Raw genomic sequence first — 23,164 nt, forward strand, 5'->3', positions numbered from 1 at the left:
GATTGATTCTATTTCTTTTTTAAAAAAAGAATATATTGTAACTATCTTAAGATAAAACGCTTTTTTCAAAACTTTTTTCATTATATACTTATCTTGGTCGATGGCATAATTGCATCAAAATGAAAATCTGATATCTTATTGACATCCACCCGAGCATATCTTATTGAAATCTTTGATTTATATTTTACAGTATTTGCATTCATACTGCAGAAAGTAAATCGCATCTTCATCAATTGCCTCCACATAGAAACAACTTGTATTGTACAATCACAGTAAAAAATCAGTCTATTTATTTGCCCAAATTAGCAAATTTGGAAGCAGATTTGCCATTTAATGGTTAGACTGTTTATTAATATATAGAAAACTTGTTAATTTATTATATTATTCAAAATATTTTAACAAATAAAAAAGATTTTTGGTTTTTAAAACCATTTTTTTTCAAATGAGCCATTTAAGGGGAGATAACTCTTGAAGTACAAAATTTATACTGGGCTAATAGGGAAATTTTTAATTTTTACTTGTGGCAAGAAAACAAGTTCGGTGACACCATCTTTTCTTTTTATTTTCTTAAAACATATTATGAAACCTTCTCACAATTTATTTCACAATTCTATCTCATAGAATTTTTTTTATGCACTCTGTGCTTTTTCATGAACAAACTAACCAAACTTAGGCAATTTTTAACGACTCATAGCACGGTGACCCACACTTTTTAATACATTTTTAAAAAAGCATAGTAAAATCTTCATTTTAGTAAAATATAAGAAAATTCTGTCTCTCAAAAAACATTTACTTATTATCTACCTTAAAGGGGCACTAGCTACGATATATATAAAAAAATAAAGTATGATTTTTTTTAGATCAATCATTAATCAAATTGGAATAATGAAATAATAATTTGCTTTTAGCAATCAATTTCCTTTAATTTTGTTGAAATAAGCGATTAAACATAATTTTTGACTGATTCACTTGCAAGTGAAAACGTCATCATCATTCTAACCGGTATTCATGTGAACTTCAAGTTAACCCCTAGCTAGAGATTGACAACGCATGCATTGTACGTGTACTGGTTATTTAAAGAAAAAGAATGTCAACAATGAAAGTGAAACTACGGTAAATCATTTGATTACTAATTTGATGCACATAAAATCATTCTTATATGGTTAAAAACAATGAGAAACATCTATTTTTAATCTATAAAATAAAATCAAACAGACCTATAAAAATACAATTGCACGTGTTGGTTTAATCTATTCGTATCTTTATTTTTGTTTACATCGCTTATATGGTCATCTGAGGTCAAATCGATAGTTAATTAGATAGCGTCTGGACTAAAATACACACGAAACGAACCTATATATTATCTACCCCACCCCATGCTCTGTAAACTGTTTATTTTAGACTTTTGATAGTTTGGATAAATGTTTTACATTGTTATAAACCAAATATGAGAATTTGAGTCAAATCGGTTACAATGAATTTGACAGCTAGTGCCCCTTTAACAAGGAGGGGACGACACTAAATAAGAACCTAAACTAAGGTGTCCTAAAAACAACGTACATTGCTGGGTCTTAATATTGCTCCATACAAAGTCTTTCTAAATTATCAACATCAATCAATCAATCAATCAAATAAAGACGGGCTTCTTTACACTATAATCGGCACTCCCAAAGGAACCAACTGTGCCCCTTCTTCGTTCCGACTTGTTCCTTTATTCATGTGAGGCTGACTTCATACCGAATATAGACCTAGCCTTGGTACGTGTTTTCCACATTAAATTACTTTCTTTCTAGGACTGTCCCTATTCATACTTTTTGAAACCACTTCAAAACATTATTGTTTATATATCTCCGACAATATTATAATTTAACCCTTTTAGAGCACCTGCTATCACCATCGTTGTTGTATGGGGTGTTTTTTTTATGTGGCCCTATCTGTTGCTTGCTTTGCTTTGTTTTGTAGACTGTTTGCCCTTTTCGTCGTTTTTCGTCATGATCTTGTCTGTTTTTCAATGACTCAAGGATTAAAATACCCTAATGGTATATTCCGCACAAATCATTGACTCGTATGCTGTTATCACGTACAAAAGCACCTAAAATAGAACAATTCACTAAGCCGGTTTATTTACAGTTATCTTATATTTCAGTTAGTATCCTCCAACGGACAAAAATAATTAATAAAACAAATTAATTCATTTATTTATTCATTTGTGTATATTTGATAACTTACTACATTGATTAAATAATTGGAATTACATTGGTGAGACTAAATCGATAGTTCCTTGTTAGCATAAATTTATTCTTCTGGCGTGAGATTTGAAGAACTATCAAGATGATTTTGTTACTTGAATTTAGAGTTTCATCGATACTAAGTCTTGCACGAAACTATGTTAAACGCTGAATTTTGCTTCAAGAAAATGCAGATATTAAAAGAGACCCTTTTTGTATTGTTGTTTGTATATTCACAAATATGGATCGTTGTCACAATCACTTAAAAGATGCATGTATTTACAAAAGTATTGAACTTGAAGAAAAATACAAAAAAAGGGGGAATCCATAAAAACCTGACATAATCAAATGTTCCATTTGATCAACCAATGAAAAACAACCGTCATATTGCCGATTAGGGTCTGGCATTTTCCGAGACAATAGCGAGTAAGACCTGGTTTTAGAGCTAGCTAAATCTTTTATAATACACTGATGTAGTTGCAACTATGTTTTGCAGGAGGGAAAAACGATCACAACTTAAATCAGGAAATCGAAAGTCTCGTGGCAATTTTGACGTCGAGTGGTAAACAACACTTTATAAATGTTGTGGCTAACAACGCTTTTCTTGATTTGACGTTTAACAGGAACTCTTCAACTTCGTACTCTATTTGGTCTCTTTCACATTTTTTTATTCGAGCGTCATTGATGAGTCTGTTGTAGATGAAACGCTCGTCTGACGTAAATATAAAGTTTCCATCCTGGTATCTATGATGAGTTCATTTAAACTTATAAATTTGAAAACGTGAAATGAATAAAAACCTGGTTACGTTAGAAGCTAGTTGGCCAATAGAATTTATACGACATTGCCAAATTCATCTCAGCACAACTTTATCTGAGGGAGTTATAACGTTGATTTCTAAATAATGTCTTAATTTACGAAATTAGAATTTCAAAAAAGAATGTTATATATCATGTCAGTACTAAAAGCAGCGATTAATGAGCTGATTATATCCTCGGTCCATGCAGTCAAACAGCTGCGATATCGACCGAATGATAGCATATAACAAAACACTTCATAATTTATGTGCATTTGAAAACAATTCTTTGGCTTAGTTTCATCGGGATCCTTTAACCTTTTTTGAAATTTAAAAGTCTAGCATGCATAAATCATAAAGTCATTAATAAAAGTGTTTAAAAAGTTTTAATTTTAATGTACACCTAAATGTATGCACTCATGTAAATCCAATGTCAAAATATCCAATCAAGTTGCACGATTAGCCGGAATATTAAAGTGCTTTCCTTTATTGACTGTGTGTTGCAGAAAGTCGGAATAGTATGGATTCATGAATATTCATTGGATATCATCAACTTTCGTTTATTTCATGGGTACAGGGGGGACCACAAATTTAAATGTTTAACGAGATACAAATATTCAATAGGAATGTATGCAATCTTTGCCAAAGCCATGGATTTAAATATCCACGAATATGCACGTTTCCCTCAATCCATGAAAATTGTTACAAACGAATATAAACGAATCCACAGTATATGAAGCTGACATTCAACAATGGCGTCAACGAGATGATCGTAACTACAATTACGATTCATCCCAATATGGCGGACACAAAACTCATGTCTGACAAAGCCAAACTAATAACGTTATGACAAAAAATGACGAAAAGCAGACAAGTCAAAATATCTCTCAATAGAACAATACAGATTGAGTAATAAGAACCCCTACTTAAACTGATGTGAACACTGATGCTCCTGAAAGCTAAGCAGTTCTTGCTCCACATGTGGCACCCGTAGTGTTGTTCATGATAGTAAAAACCTGGTAATAAGTTTAATTCGATGATGAGGAAAAGAGAAAAGGATTGCTTCTACGTATTTGGTAATTATCAGCTGACGTTAGTCAAGCAGACGTCCAATAACGTTCAATCAACTCTTCATGGTTTCCATTAAACATACAATTATCAAACATGACAAACTCCATTGTTATAGATGAAATGCATTCAGTTATAAAGCTTATCTACGATAAAAGTGCATTACTAGTATTAGTTTTGAGGTCGGTTTTAGCCTGATAAAATATGCCAATTTCACAATTTTTATGTATTCTGGTGGAGCAATACTATTTAATAAAATAATGAAAACATGTTTATTGTAAATATAAATAAAAGGACTAGAAAAATTAAGTTTAAAATGACGCACGTTTACTACGTTGCCACAATAAGAATGAATCAGTTTCAGAGTTGTTGTCCTCCTTAGTTGTCGTGACATTGTTTGACATGAAAGATTTTGTACGTGTTGGGTTGTTGGTTGCACCATAAATTTTATCTCTGGCTGACCTCCATTTATAACAAGAGCATGAACATACTGATAAAGTCTCTTGAAAATCAGGTCGCTCTTGTGCATTACCCACAACACCTGCGTTTCCGGTTATGACGTCGCCTTCAAGATGAACTGCATTCTGGGCAGCTATTGCTGCCTCAAGTTCGTCTCGTCTTTCATCTTCAGAATTTAGAGTAAGGAAACGCAACACCAACAAATTCATTGCAGCTGATATAACTGTCAATCCAAACAAAATAAAAAGTAAGCTGAATGCATAGTAATGCGTCTGTACTTTATCTTTTTTTTGTAAAGCTACATAATCGCCAAACCCAATCGTTGTCAATGTGATAAAACAATAGTACAGAGAATCAATGTACTCCCAACTTTCATAGTGAGAAAATATTAAAGCTCCAACGGCTACGATAATTGTAGAAAGATTCATTGTCACAAAAATCAAGTCCGTTTGGGACACCTCTGTTTTCTTCAGTCGAAAACATTTTTTAATTTGTTTCAATCCATACGACATGAATGTGTTAAGTCTTTCGCCCACGCTTTGGAACATAATTATACATAGTGGAATTCCAGCTAATGCATATCCCATGCAGAACAACTTGCCACTTACAGTTTTAGGGGTACTATGTCCATAACCTGAAAAATATTTCAAATATAATTCGCCGTTTCAGAATCTAATGCATCCTGGGTAATATTTTCAAAAGCGTACACCAAAGCGTTTTGATTGGTTTAAAACGTTATAAACAATGGAAATTCAACCAATGACGTAACGTTATTTTCACTTTGGGGTACGAACAATGAAATTACCCATGATGCTTTAGATTCTGAAACGGCCAATTATGTTCACACCGGGCAAAAATAAATAACCTTTACACGGGTTTTCTAATGTACAAAACATTTGCTCATCATATGCTGTGAAACCTTTGGGAAAAATTGATGGAAACGAGTTTTGTTTTTAAATTAATTAATATTTTATAAGGGTATCATTCATTATTAGCCTTTGAAATATAAATGGCGAGCTGGAATATATATGCAACGATTACATAAATTTGTCCACATTTTCAACTTTTGATTGTATTTGAGTTTAGCTGTATTTCATTGTTAATTACATTTCCATTTTAAATTCATAATTTACTGTTTCTAGAGAATACGCAAATACGAATGTGTTTGTAGTAAAAATGGAAATCGATTGCAGTGCAGTGAACATTTGCGTCGTGAATAGCCTTAAATAACCTATATTAAGCTCGAGATAAAACGTTCGGGAAAGCCAAATATAGAAATTATTTGGAACACCAAGATCTAATTTGTCTGAGAAAGAAACCATTAACTTTTCAAAGTTTTCAGAAACGTGTTGATACAATTAAGTTTGTTGATAACAGAAGTATTGGAGTCAAAATAATTTGTTTTAAATATGCGACAATAAAATCCGACTGGTTTGTGTTATATTTTCAGACTTGGCTTTACTTTGCCGTTTTAACTTTTTTGGATTCGAGCGTCACTGATGAGTTTTTGTAGACGAAACGCGTGTCTGGTGTATATACAAAATTTAGTCCTGGTATCTATGATGAGTTTTTTAATACAAAGACACTTGGGGAAAAGTAAAAACGACACGACGGTTTCAAAATATTTTCTTGGTAAAACCTTTTCATCTCGTAAGAACGGCTTTTTAAACAGAAATTAAAATTGTTTTTCAATAAACTTTAAAAAGTATAACGTAGCAAACAATTTTAACTTGGTTCCGACTTTCTTACCTTTAACTGCTACATCATATAAAGATAAATATTAGGCACGAGAAAAATGTCCATTGGGCATAGGCTTACTTACCTATAACGGCTACAACAACTAAAGAGAAGTATAAGGCACCAGAAAATTTCCACTGGGTACCGGCTTGATATGGTTTCGATTTTATAACGTTGATTCGAATTTTTTCAAAATGTTCATCCGTGATATTATATTTTTCTCTGATTTTGCGTTCTCTTTCTCGTAGATTTCGTCTATTTTCTATTTCAAAGTCAGATTCAAGTGAATCAAAGACTGCAGCTCCAATGAGAAGATAGGTAAATGTACATATGATCAATGACAAGGTTCGCACGTTCTGTCTTTTCATTCTTTTGTGGTCGGCTTAGTAAACACCTACAATATACAAAGATATTAGCATGAATACTTAAAACATGTGAAATTGTCTTACAAAAATTTATGAGTTTGAATGTCCCTCTGGTATCTTTTGTTTTGATTTATTACCATGTAAAATCACTATCTGAAACAGAAGAACTGACGAATTGTGTTGTTGGCTTGTTGCTTTGTTAATGTTTAAACATAAATTACGACAAAACTCTTAGACAATTAAATTGGTGTAAACTCTTTTTTAATGAACAATTGCCATGTTTTTCGTCGTAGACTTATCGCTTATCAGTTAGGTTGTATCTATGGGTTGTATAGTTACCTAGATAAGCCAATTAAGGTGGTACCTAACACTACAGGGAGATAACTCTGTAAAATCAGCAAAAAGATTTAATTACTTTGTGTTGTAAAAGGAATATTAAGCTTCTCAATGATCAAAATTGGTGTATGTCAAACTGCTATATAACCAGTGTATTTTTCTGACAAAACGGTTGGTTCAAAATTTTTGAAATTTTTATATTTTTGTTAAATGGTCAAAGTAAATACTTTGACAAAATTTTATGAAAATTAAACGAGCCAAATTAATTTTAGTGAAAGTGTTGGGTACCACCTTAAGGCTGCAAAATTTTTTTTTATTTATTCACCAATGTTCGCTGCAACACGATTTATTGGTAAATATTAAAAAGTTGCTTTGTTTCATATCAATGTATTTTACAAATGATCACCACAGAAAATATTCATAAGTCATAGAATAAATTCGACAATGCGTTTTTGACAGAAACTTACCTTACTTAAAAGTGTCTATCAATCAAAGAGTGATCCAAAAATTCCAACCTCAATTATTTTTTTTATTCCGTTTCTATGATCAACAATGTCAAAATGTCGCTTTTTTGTTTCAATTTCTTGTGTAAACTTTACAATAAATTAACCAATTGAATATGATACTCTTTTAATCCTTATAAATAGAGCAAAAGTGGTATATTGATGATAATTATTTTCCTTTTCTCTGTAATTCCACTACCTATAAATCTCTGCCTGCAAGAATGCTCATTAAATAAGATACTGCGTTGTGATTTATGAACCGTCAGGGGTTTCCTTTCTCTCGCTAGTGTTTCACTGATTTTAAAATCAATAGGACGATGGAATTAGCAATACTACCACAACGAATGTCTATGAACACTTAATGCCTTATACAAACATGGAAATGCCAACATGAAACGTCAGCTTAAGACTGTTCGTTATGTCGATAAAAAGGCTTTGGAATAAAACTATAACGCTAATAGCAGAGCATTACGGGGGTCTTGACTTTTCTCTATTCTTACCATTTTTAAGTTTAACTTTTAATTTTTTTTATTTTTATTCAACAACAAATTGCACTTTCTGTTGTTAACAATATACCTCACTAGTCCAGCATACCAGTGAAGAGTTCCTGTTTGTTAATACTTTGTTTAACTTTTAATATTGCTTTGTCATATTAATAGAGGATTTGCAAACATAGAAATGAGAAGACGTGGTAGAATTGCCAGGCAATGAGACAACTCTCCACAAGATACCGAATGACACAGAAATTAATGACTAGAGGTAAACGTACGGCCTTCATGTTTACTTCTGTTTAAAAAAAATGTTAGGCATAATCTAATTTTTGTATGTCGATAAAAAGGCTTCGGAATAAATTATAACGATTATCGGAGTGCAACACGGGGTTCTTAAATTTTCGCTTTTCTTGGCATTCTTGAGAAAAACCGTTGCTGAAATGTTGTTTTTTTTATAATAGAGAATTTGAAAATGTTAAGTTATTTCTTAAGGCATCAAACTGTAATTTCCGCCTGATACAACAACTACGTTGCATACAAGACTGTACTGTAGTCCTTGGAATAGCAGTCAATCGCAACATTAAGCAAACAAAAAAATGTTTATATTAATGAAAATACCATTGATTATACCCAACCTGATAATCATTAGTGAATTAAACAGCACTACTGAGTTGCTATAGGCCTAAGATTAAAATCCTAATGTGACGGTATTAGCGTGCCGTTCTAGATTAATTTCCGCCATAGTCTTGATGATATTAATGCAATAACTGACAACAGACTGTAGGCTTCTGTTTATGAACAGTTCTTTTGCTTATTTTTTTTGGTTGTTGTCTCATTGACGTGTACCTAGCATCACGATGGCTACGAAAGAGGGCCATTAAGTCCCATAATTCAACCTTTTTGAAATATTTTATAAATTGTCTACTCATGAACCTTTGATGTGAAGGGCTATGTGATCATCAAGCTTTCTGAAAGTGAAAGCAAAAAGACAAGTTTAACCATTTTTCACTTAATCATTGATTTAAGATATAAAGAGGTAATTCTAGGCATAAGCTTAAATTCCATAAAAATATTATTGTTGTCTAAGTGCGCATTGCTAACGAAAAAGACATTGCAAAGTTTTTTAAAAAAAAAATAGAAAATAAAAGTCTGGTTAAAAATTCAAAGATGCAGCTATACCCAAATGCCACAAACTTTCAAAACACAACTCAAATTCAGCGCTTGTCGTGGTTTTCATGTCGGTCATATATTTTTTTTCGTAATGGTTTTGTTATAAAGATAGCCGTTCGTTTTCTCGTTTGAATTTATTCACATTTTTCATGTAGATCATTGTAGATACCATTTATAGCCGACTATGCATAATAGTTTTTCTCATTGTTCATGTCGCACAGTTGTTGATAATTGCTTGCGTTCACTTCATGTGAACTCTGATTATGATAATTGCTTGCGTCCACTTCATGTGAACTCTGATTTTGATAATTGCTTGCGTCCACTTCATGTGAACTCTGGTTGATAGTTGTCTCATTGTTCACAACCAAGATGATGGAAGTGTTTAACGACCTTGTATGAATGTACATCCCTCGCACGGTCTGCTCGGTGCCCCAGGGCTATTGTTGAGCTTTAACAACCATATCAAATCTCCTTTTTTATATAGAGGTCAGTAAATAATCTGTCTTGCAAAATAACACCCATAATAAGGGCCCATGCAGCAATACAAACAAATAATTATACAATAAATCATGATAAATTACAATGCAATTGAAGCAATGCAACACAATAGAATAGAGCATATTTTAAGAAAGGGTTCAATTAACAAATTTATGTAAATAAACACAATCATAAACTTGTCTGGCATTGGTCTGACCCCCGCCTTAATTTCTAAAGATCTTGACTCCAATATTACAAATAAGTTCGGGGTGGGGTTTATAATTTGTTTAAGTTTATTTAATGTATCAATATGTTGAAGTAATGGTATATAGTCTTTAAAATAAGCAAAAAACATTCATCATTTAGGACTCCACAAAGTTTTTGCATAGTCGTTGTGCTCTTGGAATGTTTCTGTAAATACTAAATGCAAACCCTAAGGAAGGATCATTAAGTCTAAACTTTGAGAGTCACTGTTTATGTATAAAATTATTGAAATTTAAATATTCCTCACACTGACTATTAGTTTTAAATTTCCAATAAAGACCAGGTTTGAAAGTTTAGTCAGAGTAGTTTTTTTTCATTTAAGGAATGACTGTAATATTTTTTCTGTCTATGAAGAAATAACATAAAAAAAATGTGGTGCACACCCGCGTAGCGGGTTATTTACAGTGTGCACCACATTTTTATGTTATTTCGAATAGACAGAAAAAATATTACAGTCCTTTCTTATAATTTAATTCTAAATTCCATTTTAAACCGTAGAAAACCATGAAAAAACGTTGATGACGTCACAGTCACATGACTAAATTATGTCTATGGGGCTGATAACAAAATAAGTCGGCCAATCAGAAGACGCGTTACATACAAAATTCAATTATATTCCTTTATACCACACTGTTTAAGAATAAACAGCATTTAATATTATTATCATGGTTATGTTGCTATGTTTTTTTAGGTGTTTTCCATTTACATAAAAGACAAATATAAGTCAACTTATGTAGGTAATAATAGGGACCAGGACATCAAAAAAAGAGCTAAAATTAAGACTAAGCATACATAAATAAGGCCGTTAGTTTTCTCGTTTGAATTGTTTTACATTGTCATTTCGGGGCCTTTTAAAGCTGACTATGCGGTATTGGCTTTGTTCATTGTTGAAGGCTGTACGGTGGCCTATAGTTGTTAATCGCTGTGTCATTTTGGTCTCTTGTTTCATTGCCAATTATACCACGTCTTCTTTTTTATATGAAAGAATGAATTGTTCCATTCATGGGGAGGCGAAAATAGATTCTAAATTAATTCACTTAAATTATCAATCATAAGATTTTAAATTCAATTTTGAAAATGTATTGCAGTTCTCTTATATAAGCCGAGCGAAACAAATTACTCTGATTTGCACTTCTTCTTGTTTGAACGATTCAAAATAAAGCAATTTCTTTGTCAAATACCAGTTACAATAAAATCAATTACATAGACGGTGTAAACAGGGAATATTCCGTAGACGTTTTATTGGTTAATCGACATATTGAATCAATCACTTGGTATTATGGTTGTCTATTGTTACACTGATTATATCTCAATATGATGTGGAAATTGACATTGAAACGTAAAACCCGTATAAATCATATTTCAATTTTCCAGTAAAATGGAGGTGATTTTGATATTCTATCTATATCAAATGTGTGGTATTGTTAATCGTTTGGATTGAAGACCGATATTGTTCTCTTTGATTTCTCATTTGACGAGTTCTTATTCTTCCATCCGTTAGTGTTAATTTTGAATATTTTTATATTTTCCCACAATTTTATCAGTATTTTATTGTAGGAATTTCTTTATGAGAAAATGTAGGATTTATCATAAAACTGAATTGCTCGCAATTAGTTTCCTCTGAGACTACTATAATGTTATAGTAGTCTCAGGTTTCATGTAATTAACTTTCAAACTTATGAGAAAGCAAGGAAATTCTTATGGAAAGGACGAATCATAAAATAATTCCAAACTTTTAATTAGTTCGGGAAATTATAAAAGTTCAGATTTTCAGTATATAGTATCTAATTAATAAGGTCCTTTTTGAGTTTTTTTTTCATTTATCATTTTTGGTCTTATGTTAGCTCTTCAAATGTTTTCTTGGCTTTCATTTCCTACTTGATCAAGGTGAATCCAGAAAAGTGCTTCGGACTCAATAACTGTTTTCATTTTTTATTACCAAAAAACTGGTTAATATTAAAAAAAAACAAAGGGTCTTTCCATGTAAGCATATTAGCCTGTCAGTTTTTAAGCCCATGAAGGAATTGGGGTGTGACTTAGTGATATATGTGAGAATGAGAAAAAACAGTAAGATAATTATAATCTAAAAACAATAATTACATATACTAGGCTAGCTATAATTATTGTCTGTTCTTTGTAAATATTAGCATCTTAAAGTTTCTGATTGATTTTTAAAGCTTATGGCTTTAATACAATTCAGTATCTGGTTTTTTTTTTATAATTATACCTATATCACATATTTTCGTTGAAAAAGGAGTGCAAATAATTCTGGAATACATTTAGACCCTGTGAATTACATTCATACAACATCAATGCATGCAAAAGTTGTATCTTCAGTTTTGTAAATCTATACACATTAGATGTAAGAATAAAGATTAATAAAATCTTGTTTCAGATTTTATTCTGTATGGAACTTTTCAGTTATACTTATCAATCTATATTGGATCTAGTTAGATGATATTCCCAAGACATCAATCATCTTGCTAATGAATCCGTTGTATTGATCAAAAACCGTGACACTTGTGCATGTATTTTTCATATGCAAAACTTGTGATAGGCGGAAACGGGTCTAGATTACGATACATTGAACACCATTCTTAATAGAAAATATCTTAAACTATCAGTGCTAACAAAACATCTCTAAAACTATAACGGCTAACAGAAAATATATAAAACTATAAATGCTAACAGAAAAATATCTCAAACTAGTATAAGAGAAAAAAAAACACATTTAAATTTAAGATCATTTAAGTATTTCTATTCCAAATTGATTAATAAAAACTCACAAATATAGAAGTCAACGCCAAGTTATGCTATAATAAACACGCAAAAAAAATTTTAAAAAGAAAATTATCTACAGCCTTTGTCCGATTTCGTATTTAGAATGCTGATAACAAAATTTAGAATTAGTGATCCCAATTGTAAATAGAAAAAAAAGATACATCATAAAAATCGAGAGAAAAAATAGCTGACGCAGAAGGTTGAGTTGAAAAAGAATAAAGATGAACATTCTTTATACATTGTGAAGTTAACAGTCTTATACAAGTATAATTGAGACAAGGGCATCAAAACCTAACCATAAGAGGGAGAAAATAACCACAAATTGACGTAGCAGTTATTCATGTGCTTCTATATACGATATATTGCATGTGCTGGAACGTCTTTAAAAAGAAACAAAAAGTTCGCATCTTCCAGTTATTTCGACTTAGTGACTTAGTTACATTGACAATCAGTGGCTGATTCACGAACCAAATGGTCTACCTCATTGTTTTGTACATATTAGACTCGTCAACATTATTTCGCCTCGCTGCTGTAAAAGATTTTTTTTTTACTTCCATTCCTGATAATAATAACCCCATTTTTTAGCCCTGAATCCATCCCGTGTATCAATAAGTTACTTCTTTTAAAGTCATAATAAACGAGTGACCGGTGAAAAATAATGTTATTCCAATTCTTGAAACATCAAAAACTTAGTCTTCTGTGAACGATTTTATCAAATTTTTCGAGTAAATTACGTATAATCGTCATTTTGTTTTAATCGTTAAGTGTTGTTGTGAAAATATGGCAGGTAATTTAAGATCGTGTTTTGAAGCCGAAGTTTAACGATTGTCACCTGTTTGTCAACAATCAACAAAAATGCATGCATGTTGAGCACGTGTTTAACATGTACAATAAGAAAATATTTTATTTTAAGGACATACATGTGTATTGCGATCACCGGATTTTTACGAGGTGGGTCACACTGATGTCACTTTGCATACGGAAAGTATGTCGGGGAATTGCTTCCTGGAAGAATTGCTTCTTGGAAGGAAGCAATTTAATTGAAGTAAACTTCTTCTAAATATGAACAAACTAAAGAATTTCTTCATGTACATAAGTTTTATAATGAAAACTATCCATTGAGTTAAAAAAAAAAACACATTTTTTTTTTCTTTTTTTTTTTTTTGATTTGAGGTTTCTTATGACTTTAAATTGTAAAATGTAATGGCTTATTGGTGACTTGGTGGTTGAAAAAACAATTTTTCAGAAACTTTACTTCCAATTAAACGTATGGGGAGCATTCGATCTGTTATTCATATTGAGTCTTTAAGTATGTCTAAATAATTTAATTTTGGATGTAACGCGTCTTCTGATTGGTTGACGTTATGTTGTTATGAGCCCATAGACATAATTTAGCATGTGACCGTGACGTCATCAACGTTTTTTCATGGTTTTCTACGGTTTAGAATGGAATTTAGAATTAAATTATAAGAAATGACTGTAATATTTTTTCTGTCTATTCGAAATAACATAAAAAATGTTGTGCACACTGTTAAATAACCCGCTACGCGCGTTATTCTGTGTGCACCAAATTTTTAATGCTATTTCTTCATAGACAGAAAAATATTACAGTCAAAGTCATTCCTTAAATAAATCCAATAGTCTAAGCACTAAAATTATCCATTTTGAGTAAAATGCAAACCTAATTTTTTCAATATTAAATTTTATAATAATTTTCTGATGATTAAATTGAAATCTTGATTTAATGCTACAATTCAGTATATCCTCGATCTTGATAGATTTTCCTGTTCTCACTTCGTTGTTTCCATTTCCAAATTAATGTCATGTATAAAAGTACAATCATAAATTGACACTCTCGTTGACATTTAAATGTACTTTGCATTCCTCGAGGGAATGTTTTCGCTTTATTTAATCAGGTACAACGCCCACTGCTTTTTTTTAAATATCACTGAATGCCATGATGTATTAACTTAATTGCATGTGTTTTTATTCAGCAAATTGTCAATGTATTAACTTTGGAAAGTCGTCCTACTATATATTTATTGAATTCGAATTAAAACATATCTCATATAATATAATGCATGATCTTATAGCTCATTTGAGGAATATGCGAGTCACTAGCTGTGTTCCAATTTTAATTACAAGATGCGTGCCTATTTCAATCAAAAGATGTGTACCTGTTCACTCCACAAGAGGAAAGGTACCCAGAAGATGCGTAACCATTCTACTCACACGACACTACGCATTCCACTCACAAGACACGTACCCATTCTACTCACAAGACACTACGCATTCTGCTCACAAGACACTATGCATTCCACTCACAAGACACGTACCCATTCTGCTCACAAGACACTACGCATTCCACTTACAAGACACGTACTCATTCTACTGACAAGACACTACTCATTCCTCTCACAAGACACGTACGCATTCCACTCACCAGACACTATGCATTCTACTCACAAGACATGTACCCATTCTACTCACAAAACACTATGCATTCTACTCAAAAGACACTACGCATTCCATTCATAAGACACGTACCCATTCTGCTCACAAGACACTACGTAGTTCACTCTCAAGACACTGCACATTCTACTAACAAGACACTACGCACTCCACTTACAAGACACGTACTTATTCTACTCACAAGACACTACGCACTCCAGTCACAAGACACGTACCCATTTCACTCACAAGATGCGTACCCATTCCACTCAAAAGAGGTGTATCAATTCCAATCAAAAGATGCGTACTCATTCTTCCCACAAGAGACGTACCTGTTCCATTCACAAGATGAGTACCCAGTCGACCAACAAAATGCATACCCCGTCATCTGACAAGATGCGTACCCATTCCACTAACAAGTCACCACGCATTCCACTCACAATACACTCACATTCCACTCATAAAGAAACTACGTATTCCACTCACAAGATACACTGCATCCCACTCACAAGACACGTTTCCAATCCACTCACAAGACACGTACGCATTCCACTCACAAGACAAGTACCCATTCCACTCACAAGACACACCGCATTCCACTCACAATACACCACGCATTCCACTCACAAGACACTACGCATTCCACTCACAAAACACTACGCATTCTACTAACAAAGCACGTACCCATTCTACTCACAAGACACGTCGCCATTCTACTCACAAGACACGTCCCCATTCTACTCACAATACACTACGCATTCTGCTCACAAGACGCTACGCCTCCCACTCACAAGACACTACGCATCCAACTCACAAGACACTACGCATTCAACTCACAAGACACTACGCATTCCACTCACAAGCAGTACGCATTCCACTCACAAGACACTATGCATTCCACTCACAAGACACGTACTGATTCCACTTTCAAGACACTACGCATTCCACACTCACAAGATACTACGAATTCCACTCACAAGACACTACACATTCTACTCGAAAGACAAGTACCCTTTCTAACCACAAGACACGTACCCATTCTACTCTTAAGACACGTACCCATTCTACTCACAAGACACTACGCATTCTACTCACAAGACATGTACCCATTCTACTCACAAAACACTATGCGTTCTACTCAAAAGACACTACGCATTCCATTCACAAGACACGTCCCATTCTGCTCACAAGACACTACGCAGTTCACTCACAAGACACGTACCCATTCTACTCACAAGACACTACATATTTCAGTCACAAGACACGTACCCATTTCACTCACAAGATGCGTAATCATTCCACTCACAAGATGCTTATCCTGTCAACTGACAAGACGTGTACACATTCGACTCATACAATGCGTCTTTATGACAAGCCTATTTGTATAGAAAGAAGAGAAAATAATAGCATTCGTATAAACTTCCCTTTGTCTTATTTCTATGGGATTTTATACGATTGCAATAACTTGTGCTTACTTCTGTTTGTTTTAAACAAGGACTGATAAAAAAATAACATAACAACTCTGTTTTTTTTCCCAGTTGAACCATAAAACAAAATGCAGGTAGAAACTCGGTAATATGAAATTATGATAGAGATAAATCGACAGTAAAACGACAGACATGCGTACAAAAGAGAAAATCGTAAACAAACTAAGAACATGAAGCTGTCGGTACCAAAATAAATCTATAATGATATATAATGTGTTTTGGGGTAAAGAGGGCGGGTGATAATTGTATTGCACAAAACACCCAGCATAATGAGCAGTGACTAGAATTGTAAATCGTCAAATTGAGTGATAATCTTTCTATGTTGTGATGTTACAACAAGGCAAGGGAGAAGGTTTGGTACCATTAAAACGTTTAATCCCGCTGCAATTGTTTATACCTGTCCTAAGTCGGGAATCTGATGTTCAGCAGTTGTCGTTTTTTTATGTGGTTCATAAGTGTTTCTCGTTTTTTTTATATAGATTAGACCGTTGGTTTTCCCGTTAGAATGGTTTTACACTTGTAATTTTTAGGGCCCTTTATAACTTGTTGTATGGTATGAGCCAGTGCTCCGTGTTGTAGACCGTACCTTGACCTACAATGGTCTACTTTTATAAATTGCGACTTGGACGTATCGTTGTCACGGTCTCATTGGCACTCTTACTACATCTTCCTATATCTACAAATCGTATAAAAAAATAAACGACCGTGGTGAAATCAGCTAGATGAACATTTATGAAATGTACTTAATAAACTAGTCCCCACCAGAGGATATAATATTGACAAAAAGGTAAATTATAGTTCAAGACTTTAATTTGTTATAACTTCTGACATGATAAAGTAATTTGTTATATTTTTTACTACATTTGCAAGCAATAAACTATACTTTATCGCACAACTCTGGTTAATCATTCGTCTATAAATTCCAATTAATGCAAACATTTAATTACGCGATGATATTTGCATTGTAAAAGCCAATATTTTCTTATTACTTTGCTAAATTTACCTAAGGGAAATGACTTTACATATTAAATCCTATATTAACAACAATAAATGTTCAATACCGTATTTTGATATATCAGTTTTATACAAGACGATATTTTCGACAAAAGAGACGATTTTTTTTACCTTTGTAATTTCAGTGGCGGATCCAGGGAGGGGGGGGGGGGGGTCGGGGGTTGGAACCCCCCCTTTTTTTTTGGCCGATCAGTGCATTTGAATGGGAGCATATAGTTGGACCCCCCCCCCTTTTACTCTGGGTTGGGATCCCCCCCTTTTTTAAATGGCTGAATCCGCCACTGAATTTTCCCTTTTTTACGGTAATGTTCTTTAGGACCATTTTCATGATGGTTAGATTTCCCAGATCTTCTTATTTTCGTGATATAAATTCGAAAAGTTAACAACAAAAACTCATCAAATATAGCAGGCTTCTTGTATGCCAGACGCATGTTTCGTCTACAAGACTTACTGGTAACGCTCGAGCCAAAAAAGGAAATAGGTCTGTCAGAATACGGGTTGTTATAGTTCACTAAAGTGTCAGACCAACAATTAATAATTACTATCTGGTAAACCAAATTTTGCAATTGCACAGCTTTCTTATTATTTTAACTTCATACAAACCAGGTATAGCTTGAATTGTACAAGTATCACCTTTCTACATGCCAATTTTCAAACTACCTTTTAAGTCTTATAAGAAATATCTGACCTGGGAACACGGGTACTTTCAAATATTCCCAAAAAATATAACCTCTGGTTTTCTAGAAATCTTAATTATATACTATGGAGCGCATGTATCTTGAATGTTTAATGCAAACTCATAGACAAGTAAATTTTGGCTCAAAATGGTCTAAACATATTTTCCTTTCACTAAAAGTTTTATTCAGTTCTGCAGATTTGTTGATTAGTTAAAGTAATCACAAGGATATCAAACGCACTAGTTTGAGTCAGAGTATGGCTACTTTCTGAATTGGAGAGAGTAATTGGTGGTCTGACACCTAAAGTAACCTCTACTCTATGACGACCACCGAAATGTCAGTGTACAAAATCGTTTGCTCTCGTTGGTTAAGATAAAGGGATAATTTGAGATGAGGTATTAAAATATTGCCATTGAGACAACTACCAACCAGAGACGTACCAATGGACTATGATATACCTTCAACAATGAGCATATCAATACCGTAGCCACAGCTATATTATACCTGCATATGACAATTCTCTGTCGTCGGGTTTTATTTTTCAACAGTGCTTTTTATCTTTTGCTATAATATCGAGATTGTATAGGTTTCATTTTCGTTAATCTATTTTCTCATCTAACTATTATTTATTCTATTAACATTAAAAGCTATGCATAGGTATTTACAAGTTTCATCCTTCAAATAAATCTACGAACGTGTAAACATTATGTCATAACGGTCGGTTTTTGTCATGTTTGTTAGAATCACTAGAGACAGATCGTGGACTTTGCTGTCATTATTGTGGACTTTGATGGACTTTGTTGTCATTAAAAGTAAAGGTTTCTAATTACTTAGCTTTAAATCCTTTTCCTGTCACTCAAATCTCGCGTGTAACTTACAAACCATTAGTTGTATGTAATTAGTCACCATTGATGAACATCATTTCTATTCTGATATCAATAATGTACATAGAGTGAAGAATCACTTGTAACATACAATTATCCATTACATTGTGTCTAGAAAATGGATCTTCTGTATTCTATAATTCTTCTACCATTTTTCTATTCTTAATACTTTTTGACCAATATTTGCAATTTTGACATTTTAGGACCTCAATATTCTCAACACTAATAAACATCATTTCTACTCTGATATCAATAATATACGTAGTGAATAATCACTTATTGTCCTTTACATTGTGTCTAGAAAATGAACCCACAAATCATCATGTTTGTTTTCGAGCTATTTACGGGAGTCAGGGTTAGGAAAGGATGGTCTTCAACGTTGTATTCAGTAATTGTATTGTATATAATAGTTTTGTTGATTTGTAATGCTTTGACCGTTATGGGTGTAATTTTACAATAAAGATTTTTTTAATTCTATTTACCATCTTTCTCTATGTTTAATACTTTTTGTCCATTATTCTCAAATTTTATATTTTAGCACCTTAATATTTTCTATACTCTTCCCCCTTTTCTCTATTCTATATATGTTATGCCACTTATTCTCCATTGACATCCTCATCTAGGGACACTCAAATACATATACCATGTAGTATACTAAGCAGATATATAATACCTTAATGTAAATTAAAATCAAACGAGTATTATAAATGGTTACAACCTTCGATATTGTATAATTGGCATTTTTTAAATGTACCAGGCTTATTATTTGATAGGCCAGACGTGCGTTTCGTCTATATAAGACTCATTAGTGACGCTCAGATCAAAATAGATAGAAATCCAAACGAGTACAAAGTTGAAGAGGACCCAAAAATTCCAAAAAGTTGTGCCAAATAAGACTAAGTAATCTATGACAAGAAAGAAAGTACTTGTTATTAAATTTATATTCTTGTAAACATTAAATTTATATTCTTGTAAACATTAAATTTATATTCTTGTAAACATTAAATTTATATTTTATAAACATTAAATTTATATTCTTGTAAACATTAAATTTATAAAAATGACCATGCTATTGATATTCATGTCAACACCGAAGTGTTTTCTACTAGGTTGGTTATTTCCTAGGGGACGAAACGTCCACCAGCAGTGCTGTAAATATTTATCAAAGGTAGGCTTATACATGTTATATGGTTACGGTTATATTTTTGGTGGACGGCTTACCAACTGGTAATTTGGATGCGTCATAATATATATAGCATTCTATGTAACGATTTTAAAAGCGTACAATAAACAATATTCTATATGAATGGAAATCTAACCAATTATTAATTATTAATTACGTTATTTTAATTTGGGATTAGGAACAATGAAAATACCTTTTAGATTTTGAAACTGCGAATATTTCATAATTACTAAGCCTAACCTAAAGTGAAATGTATCATGTCATGTCCAATCATGATAATAATTTCATTTTCTTTTCTTTCTTTTCCGTTATCGGCAAAAACCAATTTACCAACAAATGAATACAAAGCACTCCATTAGCTTAAAAAGGAAGAGACTTACGTAAGTTAACATTCTCAAGTGTCAGTTTTACTGATGGTCAAACAGATTGTTCTTTTAGTATCCATAATTGATTTTTTGCTTGAAAATTGAAAAGATCGCAAAGCAGGCAAAACCTAGTATAGTGCGACAACAAGAAATATGTCGTTCTTTCATGGTTTAAAGAGTTTATTTCCAAAGAACGTATCTGTAAAACACGTATTCCACGTGAAGATAAAACACGTATTATAAATCACATATTTCAAGCGAGTATAAAATATGTTTTCCAAGCCAGAATAAACAAGTATTCCGCGCGAGAATAAATTGAGTATTTCAAGTGAGAATAAAACACGTATTTCACGCGAGAATAAATCACGTATTTCAAGCGAGAATAAAAAAATGCATTCGACGCAAGGGTGGATCTGGACGAAAAAAAATGTATGATTTTCAATTTTATATGTTTTGGAGTTCAGTGTGACGTCCATATTACACATTTTGTTTAGAGGCCAACTGAAGCCCACTCCAGGTGCGGAATTTTCTCTGTGTGTGAAGACCATTGGTGACGGCTGTTTTTCTGCACTTTGGTAGGGTTGTCTGTGACACATTCCCCATTTATATTCTCAAAATTATCTATTTATTACGGACAATATATAAAACGCGTCAATGTCATATCTAGAATGAATAGCGAAAGGTATAAACAAAACTTGATGAACTATAATTTTAAATAATAATCCCGGCAAATGTAAAAATTTAAATGCATTTTAACATTTTTTCTCCAATGCTATAATTGTTGCTGATTATTGATAGTAAAACATAATTTGTAGTATGAAGAAGTGGAGGTGATGAATACATGTATACATATATCACAGCAACACGGTTTTTCAACAACAAAAGTATCACAAAACACATGAAAACAGACATGTCTTATCGGGGCCTTTTATAGCTGACTATGCGGTATGGGCTTTGCTCATTGTTGAAGCCGTACGGTGACCTATAGTTGTTAATGTCTGTTTCATTTTGGTCTTTTGTGGATAGTTGTCTCATTGGCAATCATACCACATCTTTTTTTTATACATCAATAAGATTTATTTTTTAATGGCACTGGTCTTCGCTGTTGTCAAATAATTAGTATACGAGCTTTCCACATTGATTAATTGAAGAACTCCAAATAAAAAAAAATGAAAAATTTGGTATGGTTTCGGATTAGCAAATGAGCAAAACCCGGCATGATATAAAGCAAACTATTAAGGGCCCCGGTATGACAATGATTTACTATTCAAACGAGAGGACTGGTTTATACACCAAACAATAAAGGAAAACCAAATAAAGCAACAAACGACAATCTGAATATCGCATGAAGCTGTATGTAATTTTTACTACAATCGCAATGAATAATCTCGTATTTTTACACCCCGCCCCCATCGCCCACCCCATTGTCGAAAAGAATTTTTTTATTATAGTAATCAAAATGTCCTTAATTGATACATACTCTCGCAAGGGTTTCTATCTATCTTTGTTTATAAATACTGTAAAATTTCCCCGATAGATTTAAATTAACTAACCTTAATTTGATTTCAGCTCCCTTGATCCATTTCAATCAAATGCCTACCAACTGACATTCCATAATAAGAATCAAAGATACCAAATTGCTATCATAGCATATCTGCAATGTGACATAAAATGTATCTGCTCTGCAATTGTTCAGGAATCCGCTTACAGAGATTATACGAAATCAATATACACTGTCGATTTTCCCGCTTTCTTGAATAAAAACAGTGGTAACAGACGGTTGATGTTTACAATATATAAATAGAATGTCAATTTCAAATAGTGCATGAATATTACTTTACATTATCGATTTTATCTACAGTGTCAATATTTATGCATAGAAAACTGTCGTAGCGCATTCACAATGACTTGCATCCTTTGTGTTCCCTTGGTAATGCGTTCATTACCATATAAGATTGTTAATCATTATTAGAAAAGTGTATTGCGTATGAAATGACAAAGACATATAAAATCAAAGCAGAAACTGTTCCTTAACAGAAAATCTATATAAAAACTAAGCTTGACTTTGCTCGAGACTGGTAAGCACTTTATTGAATACTGTGGGTTCATTTATTTTTATGGATACCAATTAACGACGATTGAAGAAAACTTGCATATTCGTTGGTTTTAGCAAAGTCTACATATGATACATTCCTTTAGAAATTTTTTTATTCGTTAAACATTTAAATTCGTGGTTCCCTTGTACCCACAAAAATCCATAAAAATAGTATCCAACTAATATCAATGAATCCACAGTATTGTCATCTTCGCTAGACAAGGGTTATGATCCACTCCCGCTCTCTCCACGGAGTGGATCGTAATCCTTGGCTAGCGAACATGCAGTATTGTAAAGTGGTAGCAAAAACCACTATAGACATGCACCATGTATAT

General features: G+C 32.7%; 1 protein-coding gene across 1 annotated transcript; it reads right to left on the reverse strand.

Annotated features, from left to right (window-relative positions):
* Window positions 1–3,984: 3,984 nt before the first annotated feature.
* LOC143054297 (two pore potassium channel protein sup-9-like) lies at window positions 3,985–22,613 on the reverse strand. Its single transcript, XM_076227256.1, has 3 exons — window positions 22,288–22,613; window positions 6,372–6,680; window positions 3,985–5,183 (listed from the first exon to the last, which is right to left on the reverse strand). The coding sequence occupies exons 2-3, from the start codon at window positions 6,652–6,654 to the stop codon at window positions 4,402–4,404; spliced, it is 1,065 nt and encodes a 354-aa protein (XP_076083371.1). The 5' UTR covers window positions 6,655–6,680; window positions 22,288–22,613; the 3' UTR covers window positions 3,985–4,401.
* Window positions 22,614–23,164: the final 551 nt, after the last annotated feature.

This window comes from Mytilus galloprovincialis, chromosome 12 (genome assembly GCF_965363235.1).
Source record: "Mytilus galloprovincialis chromosome 12, xbMytGall1.hap1.1, whole genome shotgun sequence".
Taxonomy (NCBI): Eukaryota; Metazoa; Mollusca; class Bivalvia; order Mytilida; family Mytilidae; genus Mytilus; species Mytilus galloprovincialis.

Bases quoted from the DNA above. Each gene is read 5' to 3' on its own strand.
- LOC143054297 (XM_076227256.1), bottom strand. From the start codon at position 6,654: ATGAAAAGACAGAACGTGCGAACCTTGTCATTGATCATATGTACATTT. The intron at 5,184-6,371 runs GTAAGTAAGCCT...AATATTTTTCAG, and splicing joins AGTTGTTGTAGCCGTTATAG to GTTATGGACATAGTACCCCT.